Genomic DNA, 12,980 nt, shown 5'->3' with positions numbered 1-12,980 from the left:
TAAATAATAAAATCACATACTCACTCTCTTACTATGTACGTGTTTGTGTTACTATTTTCCCATTGGATGCTGACTGTCTTCCTGCAAGGATAGGGGTGGATTTTTCACCCTCTGTATCTTCTAAGACAGATCTTTTTACATGGCAAGTATGTAATACATACTTCCTAATAATATGATTCACTGGACACATCTAACAAATCAAAACCATGTTTGTTCCCTAAAGCAGTTGTTACAGAAATTATTCTAAGACCTATTTGTGTCTTAATGAGAATAATTTTTAAGAACAAGAATGTCAACTATAATGTAATCTTCTAATCTGCCAGCTCATTGATAAATATTAATTATGACATATGGATGTGTACCAGCTTGATATTTCATGTGTTGCCAAAATGAATTACATTCTTCTCTAGTGGTATACAGTGCATTATATTAACACTGCTTAAAGATCATCTCTACATGATTTGTACATTTCATGGTTTTTTATAACCAGATAGTGGATTCTATTTTTATTTGGAGAATTGTATTGACAGTGTGTAATGAAATGAATTTATATAAAGGATGAATTTTTGCTTTTACTGACAATAAAGGGCTTCCTTTTTATTGTGGAATAAGCCTTCAGCTGCTGTTATTTTTACCATCTGTTGCAAACTGTGTAGTAATACTTAATACTTAACCATTGTGAAGCCCAGGACACATTAATAAAAAAAATCTGGACCTTAGAAAGTCAGAGCTTTAATCCCTATTATTGAATATTATTGAACATCCTTCCCTTTGTAAATTCATTGAAAGAACAGTTACATGGTTATAGGTAAATGTCAGGATACAGGTTAGAGAGTTTCACAGCCAAAGGGAGCCCCCACCGCACACACCCTTAGTGGAGAGGAGGGCATTCTATGTGGCCAGGTGGGGGAAATGGGAATGATCACAGAGTTGATGCAGGAAGTGAGAACTTCCAATTTTGTTCTGATAGTCTTTAATGTGCCTTGAGCTTCCATGCCATTGGAAGGCCATGTACACAATGCTTTGGCAATAAGTGTTATTGTCTTGATATTTTTATCTCTGGTGTGCCACTAATTGGCAGTTGGTTTGGGTTATTTCAGGGAAATCTTTGATACCAAAGACCTCAGTGTAGTAGGGAATTCCTAATACTGTGTTTTTTTAAGACCCTCATCCTCAAGTCCCAAATTCTTACTTCTTGACCTGGTAAGACTATGAGGCAACTTGCCATTGGAGCAGTTAAGAAGGTGCATCTCAGGCCCAAGTGTCCATCCCACCTGCTGCTGGTCAGTAAGATTGCAACAGCAAACTAAGGGAGAAGGTGAAAAGCATTGGCAACAGTGTTCAGATAGAAGCTTTTGGGAAGTGACTGGATCATGAGGGCTCTAACTTCATTGATGGGTCAATCCATTGATGAATTAATAGTTCAGCAGGCTTACTGAGAGGTGGGGACTAATTAGACTAAGTTGGTCACTGGGGGAATGGCTTTGAAGGGTGTTATTTTTTCCTACTCCCTTCCTTGCTGGCTTTTTCTTCTTTGGTCCCTGGATGCCATGAGATGAGCAACTTTCTTCCACCACACCTTTGCCACGATGCTCATCCTCATCACCAGTCCAGAAGCAATGAAGCCAAGTAACCGTGGACCAAATCCATGGGCTGACTCCTTTAAACCATGAGCCATAATAAACCTTCTCTCATTTAAATTACTGTGCATGAATATTTTGTTGTGGTGAAGAAAAGCTGACAGACATAATAGCTTTGACTATTTTTAAGGATGATGTCAGATCTGCTTCAGATGCTATCCAAAAATCATTTTTAAGGACACCAAAAAAAATCAGCAAAACATTAGGCATAGAACACTTGAACCAGATAGGTTTAAAAGATCATCCAAAGCATTTTCTAGAAACTTTGATTCTAGTAAATGATCCTGAAACCCCTATTGGAATACTTCTATGAGTGGCAAATCTCGTAAAGGAGCTGAGTCCATCTCGAGAGCTCTTAATGAATAAAGCTTTCCTGTCATTTTAAGTTGAAACAGTCTTACTGAAACCTTTCTGATGTTGTTTCTTAGTTTGGTATATGTGTCTTGATAATCTATGCCAAAATGAAGACACTGTGACCCATTCCTGATCCATTGTCTTTGATTCTTCCTTTCTTTTTTATAATTGCTTAATCTTCATACATTCATATTGCTGAATCTTCATAGTAATTTTCAGACACAAAATCTGGCTCTCCATTTGCTGTGCTCAAATACCTCCTATGTTACCAATGATTCTCATAACTTCTCCTATTCTGACTTGGCCTTCATCAAATCCTTGAATTCCAAGTGTCTCTGTGGCATTTCTGGGAGACGCTTTCAAATCTATTACATCCTACGCCGGGAATATAGCTCAGTGGCACAAGTGCCAGACTGGTACATGCAAGGTCCTGAGTTCGATTTCCAGTAACCAAAAAAACAATCTATTACATCCTGAGTTAAATAGTATGCTCACTGACCATACTTCATTTTATTTTACTACCATTTTTCTAGTCTGCTTAATTGAAAATATATTTAGCTTTTCATTTAAATAGTCTCTATTTTTCATGGATTCCATAGTTGTAAATTTTTCCATTTGCTAAAATATTTTGTAGCACCCAAATTAGTACTCACTGTGTTTTCAGGGCTCCTCACAAGTATGTACACAGTGACCTGATGCTAGTACTCCCAACTGAGGTTGACCAAAGTCATGCTCTGCTTCTTGTCTCAGTTTTCATGCTACAAGCGAGGATCCTTTTCTCCAAATATTTAATCCCATGTGCTTCATGTCTTTTGTTTTATGGTGATGACTTCACTGTTTCAAGTGCCCTTAGTGTGCTAGAGTGCTGTCTGGTGCTCCTGAGAGAAGGCTATGGTGTTCTTTAAGGAGAAAGTAAACATGTAAGATAAGTTTTATTTGGGCATGAATTATAAAGCTGCTGGCCAATGAATGGTCTGCATTAAATATGCTTCCATTTCACAGAATCACAGAAAATAAAGTTATGCTGTTGATTGGTTGATGAAAATGCTGTGAACAGAGGCTCACAGGAGGCCTTCTCAGGATTTTCTCCAATAGCAGTGGTTCAGTGCTTACTAATTCAGCATTCACAGGAACTTCATTGAACGTATTTTCTAACTCATAAGAATCCAGTGCAGTTTCACACTTTCAGAGTAATTGCAAGGGTGGTAAGAATTTCCATATACCCTTCACCAAAATTCCCCAAGTGTTAGCATTTTACATTATATCCCATCTTGTGTATCATAACACATACGCATTATGAGTAGATAGTCATAGCATGTAATTAATATATATGTATAGCTTTTGCAACTAAACAATTGTGTGTCTCCTAAAAATAATGATGTTCTATTACATAAGTAAAATATGATTATCAAAATCTGGAAACTAAGGTTAATTCAATATTACCTAATCTGTTCATCTCATTAGGATATAACCACGGTCCCCATTATTTTGAGTCATGTGTTGCATTCAGTTGTCATGTCTCTCTTGCCATCATAAAGAAGCTGTAGTTCCTCAGTCTTTTCCTTTGTCAAAATTAATGATTTAGAGACATACAGCACTTGCTTTTAACAATTTCCATGGTGCATTTGATGTTTCTTCATGATTAGATTTAGATTGTGCTTTTTGTTAGGAATATTACATAAATGATGCCATATTCTTCGTAGTGCTTTATTTCTCAGAAAGAAATAGATATTTGTTCCGGTAGTGCTAATTGATCACTTGGTCAAGCTGGTTTCTGCCTAGTTTCTCTTCTACAAACCCTTTGATATCCTCCCGCCGGAGACCCCAGGATACCCCAGTGATTGATCAACCTTGGTTTTGTTGGTTCACTGCGGCGAGAAAGAGAGCATGTCTTAAAGAACTGTGGGACATCTCAGTATGAGACCATTAGTATTGAGTTTGGACTTACATTTATTTTTTTGGAGAGGTCTCAAGGAAATGTTTTGTTGTAGATTGAGTGCTATCAGAAAAAGGACAGTTTCATGACTGGTTATGTTAATAATTTTTATGGATGAAGGGAAGAAATGGAGCAAAATAAAAGTATTTGATAAGTCATGCCATTCAGGAGAGGGGAATGTTTCTAAGAGTCTGTGTTTAGATGGTATTATTGTTTCTGCTTTGTCCAAATGTGATTATGGAGTAGGCCTGTCTTTGTTTTATGCCATCACCATCATAGAATGATCTTGTTGGATTTAATGTTGTATGAATTGTTTGTATTCAACAAGAAAGCACCAAATGAGAGCCTAAGCCAGCTCCCATTTGACAGCAGTTAGTGGATTTTGTCCTTGTTCAATAATTAGCTTTCCCCTTTGTAATTAATGTAAACACTCCTACTAAGGTAAGTAGATAGATATGTAGATGAATAGGCAGGTGGCTAGGTGAGTGAGCAGAGGAGGGTGAGTGGATGGGAAAGGATAGAACTCTTCATTACAAAAGAAAGTTGGTAAATCAAAATTGTGGAAATAAAAAACCGATAAGATAATTATACTACTAATCTCTATAAGTTCAGTGAAATAAATGGCTTTTACTTACTTGATCAGGTTTGCATCCTTGTATCTTGCAATCTGAGCAACTAAGTTGAAGATAATAATAACATTAACCATTGTTAATCTCCTATTATCTTGTTTTCACATTGTGTATCATTGTTTTTATTGTTTTTTTCTTTAAAATAGAAAAATTATTAGGTAACTTCGGTAATTTATTCAGACAAGGATCATCAATGAAATGTTGAGAAACAACAGCATATTTATTCAGTCTCAGCCTGTTTCCCCACATAATACCCATCAATTATCAGGGAAAATAGTTTTTCATTAAGTGAAAAAATTTTAATCACTGACAAGTTGATGAGATCAGTGTAGTCATCTTTTACTAAGATTTCTGTGACTTAATCCAGATGAGTTAGATAGTATGGACATCTAAGGTTCACACAGACTTGTGAACTAGCCCTAAGACATGAGCTCATACTTAATCATTCAGTTGTCAGACTCAAAGCTTAGGAACCATGATATGCCTTGCCTTTCTTGTGTATCTGCTCAACCTCAGTTTCACTTCAAATGTCTCTCATTGATGTGATGAGCTCTCCTTACCTCATTTGGACTACTATCCTTATTTGAAGGCAGTTCATCTATTCCAGTGTCTCTTTGTTAAATCTGCCATACAGAGTGTTAGTTTTCTATCTTTCTGTAAGATACTATTTATCATACTCTCCCACTTCATCAAATCCAGACTCTTCATCTAAATTCTTTTTAGGCCATAGCTTCCCTGAAATATTTCTTTTTAGGTCATACTTTCCTTAAAACATTTTGAATTTGTGTCTCAGAAATGCCTTGTATCTCAAATGTGCTCTATTTTAATATGGAATAACTTAGGTTTTCTAGAAGTATCTCAGTTTTGACACTAAAATAAAAGTCAGCTGAAAACATAATTGTCATTATGTTGTATAATCACCCTTCTTTCTCTGGCTGTTTTTAACATCTAATTGTTTGCAGGGGGGTTCATTCTCAGTATGAAATAGAATTTCCATATTTATATGCAATTCTTTATATTGGTTCTGCCTGGAATTTGTTGGCTTTCCTGAATCTGGAGATTAATTTCTTTCAACATGCATGATTGGTTTCTGCCTGTCATTGATCCATTCTTCTGGACATATAGTAGATTCTATGTATTATACCATAGATAGACAGTAGATTCCATATATTATACCTGTTTCCTAACTCTTACGTTTTTATTTCTTTGCCTTCCTATGATGAAGTCTAATAACTTATTTTGCTATGTCCAGCAATATTTTTCAACTATTTAAACATTCCATTGAATTTGCACCTTTTCATTTTTTGTAGGTTGTATTAATTTCTTTCTCAAATCTGCTTCATTATTTATTTTAGTTTCTTTAATTTTGCATTCAGTGCCTGCTTTTATGCTTTTAAGTAAATTGTTGATTTTTTTCCAGATAAATCCATTATTTTTAGCTTGGTGCCTTGTTTCCTTGTGTATTTATTGGTGTGTGTGTATGTGTGTGTGTGTGTGTGTGTGTGTGTGTGTGTATTTGTTCATGGTCCTTGGAACTTTTAGTCTGCTACAATGTGAAGTCATTAATAGAAAGTTACCTTCACAGACACCAGTGGTCATTACTTGCAAGTATTTTAAGGTAAATTTAAAATAAATATACTATAATAACTTAGTGTTTATATATTGTAAATTACTAGTTCAAAATAAATCATAAAACCTGAGATGGACCAGACCTACAACTGCAGTGAATGCTTGCTGTAAACCTGCAGTTCTCTTGTGGCTTGTGATTACAGATATTGTGAAGGTTGTTTCTTTTTCTGCCCAATGGTATGCTGTGGCTTCATCTTTGCTTGTCGTTCACACAAGTCTGTGTGAACCTTATAGAAGATTTAGTTCTCCTTACCCTCACACTGAAGATACACCTCTTTGAAGTCATAGCCTGTTACAAGGTTCTCTGTTTAAAAAAAATCCTGTTACCATCCTGTTGTCACCTAGCACAGGGTCCTATGCATTGTCTCCCACCTACTGTGCACCATGACACAATGATATTTAGGTTCCCAGAATCTAATAAACTGTAAGCAAAACCTGGCTTCAGAGATCTTCTACATTCCAGCATTCTGACCTTCACTGTGCTGTTGGCTTCTGCGAATTGCTTAGCTTGATTCCAGCTCTGCAACATGTTTAAAAGATAAATTTTAAATACTTACTGCCAAATTTTAAATACTTCATGTTTTTTGTGCAGATTTTATTTCCACTATATTAACAAAAACAGAATCAAGCACTGTTGTCTTTCACAACTTACTTTCCCCTCTAATATGTATTAAAGTATAGAAATAAAACAGTTGGGTTCCTACTGGAAATTTTTTAAGTACTTACATAAACAGGATATGAAAGATAATAAATTTATACTTTTTCTTTATTACACTAAACAGAACCTCCAGTAGAATGTTGCAGAGTGAAGGAAGTGTTTCTGACCACAGGTGGGAAATGTTCAGTCTTACACATCAAGCGTGGTGCCAGCTGTAGAGTTTCCTGCAGATGTCCTTTATCAGCTTTACAAGGTTCCTTTTTATTCCTTCTTGCTGCACCTTTTCCTGAATAGCATTAGATTTCATCAGATTTTTTTTTCTGCATTTACCAGATGATCATATGAATGTTTTTTATTTAATATTGTAAGTTACATTCATTGATTTTCAAACGTTTTCAAACCTTGCATTCCTGTAATAAGTCTGAGTATGGAAAGCAGTGAAGACAAAGCTCGGGACTGAGCATCATCTGTTAAGACTCAGACTTTAGAAGACACGTTGCAGACAGCCGTAGAAGATGGAACCTAGGTGGATGTATTTACAACTGCTGATCATTGGCCTTTATCATCCGGACCACCAGAGGCTAAGCAAGATCTTTAATGATCAGATTAGCTTTTGATTTTGGTTTTTCTTGGAATTTACCTCTGGCAGCTCTGTAGCCCCCAGCCTGTGATTCTGAAGCATGGGTAACAGATAAAACAGGAGACTTCAGTTTCTTCAAATTGAGAAGGCTAATGTGCAGACATGTTGGTCAAACCTAAAAGATGTTTATGACAGAAAATTGACAAGATTTGCTGATGCTGAGTTAAGAAGTATGGCTGACTGGATACAAAGCGTTTATCAGATGACTGTGGAGAGGAACCCTTTTGGGAAGCTGACCAACAGGAAATTAACCGAAATGACCAAAGACCCAGATAGGTGTCCCCGTGAATCACTGGCTGAGGAGCTAGAGAAAGAGAAAATCCGGCCGAGCGCAAATGTACCAAAACCTGGGAGACCAGGCCGGAATAGCAGTTTTAGCAGAATATGTGTGGTATATCCTAAATGGATATTTTTGCACTGCTGACAGCGTTGGAAAATTGCTATAATCTTAATATCCATGGCATTCAGTTTGGGTGAGGCAAGAGCTGTATGAGGTTCCTATCCAGCATGGTCATTTCAGCATTCTTTCATTTTTAATAAATATTCGGAATTAACCTAACCCCTTCGTGAGGTAAAATCAAGATGTTTCAAGGGTAATGTTTTTGATTAATAATTCTCGCCAACTAATACACTCGCTGAGGGCAATTCAGAACCTGCACAGAGACCTTCATTAACTACAGAATTGCTAAGGAATCATTTAGAAAGCAACTCTGTAAAACCTAAGTACGCAGCCAGAGTGTGAATGCACCTTTTCAAAGCACTGAGGAACCGGGCAGACCCAAGTGGATGTAATGATGATGTGTAGAAAAGCTAAATGGTGATGCACCCCGTCTCTGCTCCACACTTGAAGATTCCTCCTTGTGTGTGAGAGTGTATGAGCTAATCTTTCCCCCCCATGACATTCAAATGCTTTAATTGCCAGCCATCCGGATTTGCTGTTTGAATGAATCAGGATTTTCTCATTTAATGAAGCCAGCTTCTCTGTCACCCATCATAATTAATCCATCCTATCCTAATTACTTTTCCATTTCCAGAGCCCATCATCATATATTAATACAAATATAGGAAGATCTGAGTCATTTGTATAAGAGCACAGAATGCTATCAATACATTCATGTGCTTCCTTCACATATTTAGAAAGGTTCAAAATAGCTGGGTAAAAATGCATCGTATTCTGCCAGAGACACAGAGACCAGGAAAGAAATCAATATTTCAATTCATTCATTACCTCATGACACCAAATTTCTTAGACCTGCCATTTATTTTCCAGAATTCTATAGTCTTGCTTTTAAAACCCATCCAATGACTAACTGTGACATAGGAAGCCTTTTTGATTCTGGAAGTAATTGCAACATAGCATTGCCCACCAGCTCACTTTTATCACAGGTATATGTGTGAATTTTTCATTCCCTCATTAATTGAGCATGACTCAAATCATTGGGAAGGCAGCAGTGAACAAGGCAAAAGAAGATTCCAACTCTCAATGTCATGGAGGAGACAAACAGTAAATAAATAACGGTAGTGATAAGTAGTATGCAAAAGTTAGAAGAAGGAAGTAGACAGTGGTTTGGTGGCTCCTGTAGACAGCGCACAGGGGCGGCCTTGGATTGCACCTGCCACCCATGTGAAAGGAGACCCTATGAGCAGACCACAAGATTAAACATTCCAGGAGAAAACAGCAGTAGAGTGAAGGCCCCTGAGCAGAGTGCAGTCCAGGAAGCACCTTGAGCCCAGTGTACTGCGGTGCTGTGAACAGGGGCAGGGGCAGAAAATGAGCTTGGAGAGTGGGAGAACATTCTGTGAAAGGAGTATGGATGTCACTACACATCCCCGGAAAAGCTGTTTGAAGGAAGGTAGTGTTGTGCTGTGGCTTACATGTTGGAAAGATCTGTCTGGACGCTTTCTGGTGAATGAACTGAGAGAATCAAGTGGGAAAGCAGGGGTAGGGCCCAGAAGTAACAGAGGTGAGAGGGCTTGATTAACCCAGGCTTTGTATAGAGGTAGAGAGAGAAAATTTACTGGCTTCCGAAGGGTATCACATACAAAGAGAAGAAACCTAGAGAAGAATCCTCAGGTATTTTTCTTTCATTTGTTTTGTTTTGTTTTGCTTTTTTGTGATGCTAAGGATTGAACCTAGGGCTTCCTTCGCCTGCTAGGCAGATGCTCTAAATTGAGTTATGTCCCATCCCTAATCAGACTTTTTTTTTAAGTTCACACACTCAGGACTCCCACATCCTTTAGCCGTCACATGGACTTCCTGCATTGATTGTTTTCAACAGCTGACTCCAACAGCTGCATATTTCTTTGGCTAAGCAAAGCAGTCTATCACATGGCTTCTTGGTTTCAAATCTGAGTTCTCCAACCTTGTCCATATGACTTAGGGCAAGGTTTTGACCCCTCTGTTCCTCAGTTTCCTTTAATTATAGAAAAGAATATTAATTTTACCTGCTTATAGGGTTGTCATCAGGTATGACTTAAGAAAATACACCTAGATGTGCTTAAAACAGTACCAGGCTACAGAAAGCACTGAGTAAAAGTCACTAATTGGGTACTGTGTTTCTGTCTTTTCCTCCTCCTGATTATAGCTCACATCTTAGTCGCCAATGCTAAGAATTACAATAACAGTTTTTAAAAGAAACAAATTCCTGATCCTTATGTCAGTCCAGAATTACCTCATGTATCAGATACTAGATTTTTTAGAATTTCATAACACTAATCCATATTTAATATAATTCCATTTTCCATAAACAGTAGCATTCATTTTTACATGATTTTTTATTAGGGTTTTAAAAATCTGCTAAGGTCTTTTAGAGAGATTGATAGACTATTATCAGCTTTATTGTGAAGTTAATGTTTTCAGCTTTTAAAATGGGGCAAAGGAGGATGGACATCTGATGCCAAATTACATAAATTGCATAAATCTTAGTACGCTGCCCCTGGCAGTGCCATGACACTCCGGGGCCCTGCTCAGCATACCCCTGCTTTTCCTGTGAGCTCAGACCGCATGGGATCTACGGTCAGGAAAGACCTATTATTTAGGTCACAGGGTAATCTGAAGACCTTGTATTCCTCTCTTTCATTTCCATGTAAACACTGGCTCCTGCCCCTCTGCCAGGCTGCCAGCTGCATTTCAGACTCTCATGAGTGGTGATTTGCTTCTCAAAATAGTCTTGAGAACAGTAGGAAAGTAGAGTAGGTCAACACAGCATATGGCCAAATCTTCATAAACAGATGTGCTTGAGAATAGCAAGGAAATTCTTTCAAATCGTTATTTCTGTTATAAAAGTGGTATGCTGTAGCTGGGATTGAATTGTACTTAGCAAAGGATACTTTTCATGAGATACATTAACCTAATTTTTGAAAACTATGTTTCTCATATTTTGCTGAAGGTATTGGGCAAGGAATAACCTCAGTTGGGTCCAAGAATCTTAGGGCATCATCACTGATGCAAGAGTATCTTGTCATTCAGTACAGGAAGACTTGAAATCCATTTCTGTGCAAAATGTTCAAGATTAAAAACATGGGTGTTAATTCTGTGATTGCTCTGGTTTCAGATTCTCTGTTTCTTCTTGTGTTGTTTAATGATGGCATAGAAATATTTTATTTTGGAAATTTTACATGGGGTGGCAAGTGTCAAACAGTTCCCCTCTCTGATTAGCATGACCTCCCTAAGTTCAAGGGTGATGTTATTGTGTTACACCATTGGCCCATTGAATCTACAGCGGGTGAGAGTTGCAATTTTTTGATGTTTGCTTATATAATTTGTCTCTCCTAAAGATTTTCAGACTGCATGGATGCTATGCTACTTTTGTCAAACTTGCATTATTTCTAAATACTCTAAAAAATAATGATATATAGTCTGGGTGTTTTTGTAAGTCAATAACTAAATCAACGTGTGTGTTGAAACTTTTTACTGATCCAAAACACCTGACAGCCTTACACTGTGTCTTTCCACCTTCTCCAAAGATGGTCTCATCACAGCCATTTAAGAGTTTGATGGGTGCCCCTGTGTGGGCATAAAGAACCCATACTGAGTCCACAGACCCAGGGGCACACACAAAAATGAGCAGTGGGGTCTTGTCCATCCTATCGGCTTCTTGTGTGTCAGGTGTGTGGATTTCTGTGGAATTATCTCAGCACCCAAACCCCCACTTGATTAATATTTAAGTGATTAGTCTTTTGCCAGAAATATTTACGTGGGTAATACTTTCTATTTGTTTGCTTTTTCTATTGTAGATACAGGAGCAGAAAGACAAGCACTAAGAGAAAATGTGTATCCTAAACTGAGAGAATTCTGCAGAGAAAACTATGGATTGGAATTTCAGGTAACTCTAATACTAATCTCATTTCTAATTATGTCAGCTGAATAAATAGGGTGTGTTTCTTGTCACAACTTTAGTGCTACAGAAGAGATGTTTTAAGCCCTGAAAATATTTCACTTCTTTAAGCATGAATAAGAAGAAAAAGAAAAAAAATATTTTGTCATTGTGGGTGTTTTATACTTTTATGCTGTACTTCTTGGACTGGCCTGATATTTTCTTATCTTTTTCTTCAAACTGTATTTATTTACTTTTTTGACAGCTTCTATTTTAAGACTTTAAGGTATGGTCTTTAGGAATGCTTTGCATCTAAAGTCAGGACCACCTTTTCAAAATATTTCCTTTCAGCAGCCTAGCGAGTTCTGACCTTCTGTGTGCCCTTTTAGTTTTCATTCATATCATAGAATACCCTTTTTCCTGAGCATTTCAGGACTTTACCATTTACCAAAAAGTAATCATGTATCTGAGCACATCTGGGCCTTTCAGAGAAAGTAACTGTATGCATCATTGCTAAAGTTCATGAATCCTGGCATTTTTATACATCGTTGATTTTACTACCTGATAGGAAAGTACTTAAAAACATTGGATGTGTCTTGTATATCCAAAACTTGAAAAAGTAAACAGCTCTGTAACAGATAATATTATTTACTCAGAATTACCCAGCCTTATTTACAGTGAAATTTTTGGCCCTTAGATAACGTTTCATTGACACATTCACCTTGTCATGTGATGAATATGAGGCAGAGGTTTGTGCTTTGAAAATGCTCCATTGTTAGTGGAAGAAAATCTCACTGTCCATTGTTGTCTCCTTTCTATTTGTTTGCTTTTTCTATTGTAGATACAGGAGCAGAAAGACAAGCAATATTTTATCTTGCTGTACCTCATCATGTCTTTTAATGTGATGTCTAAAGCAGTAAATGGCTTCAATCTCAACACAGTTTTGGTCAGTAGCAGACCACTAAAAGACACATGTTGAATAGTTATTCATAAGTCACAACTTATTTGATAAATTGTGAACCTAAATTAAATCCCTTGTCATGAATTCAGCACTACCTTCTCTGAGGAATCTGGTTCTAGTGATAACAGGATTCCAGTTGTCACAAAGCTTCCAGTCTGTCAAAAGTCCCCGAGACTTGGCCACTCCTTGAGGACACAGTTATCAAAGGGGAAGAAAT

The 12,980-nt window shown here is 37.2% G+C and overlaps 1 protein-coding gene across 1 annotated transcript in view; it reads left to right on the top strand.

The window, feature by feature from the left end:
* Nwd2 (NACHT and WD repeat domain containing 2) overlaps positions 1-12,980 on the top strand; it is a 151,511-nt gene that overhangs the window by 44,846 nt on the left and 93,685 nt on the right. Inside the window, exon 2 of the mRNA XM_005392014.2 lies at positions 11,723-11,811. Within this exon, the coding sequence (XP_005392071.1) occupies positions 11,723-11,811 (89 nt within the window). The remainder of the gene's footprint in view (positions 1-11,722; positions 11,812-12,980) is intronic.

This window comes from Chinchilla lanigera, unplaced genomic scaffold (assembly GCF_000276665.1).
Source record: "Chinchilla lanigera isolate Chin_1 unplaced genomic scaffold, ChiLan1.0 scaffold00042, whole genome shotgun sequence".
In the NCBI taxonomy this organism is placed as follows: Eukaryota; Metazoa; Chordata; class Mammalia; order Rodentia; family Chinchillidae; genus Chinchilla; species Chinchilla lanigera.
The sequence above is the reverse complement of the archived record's forward strand: the minus strand, read 5'-3'. Positions and strand labels throughout refer to the sequence as shown.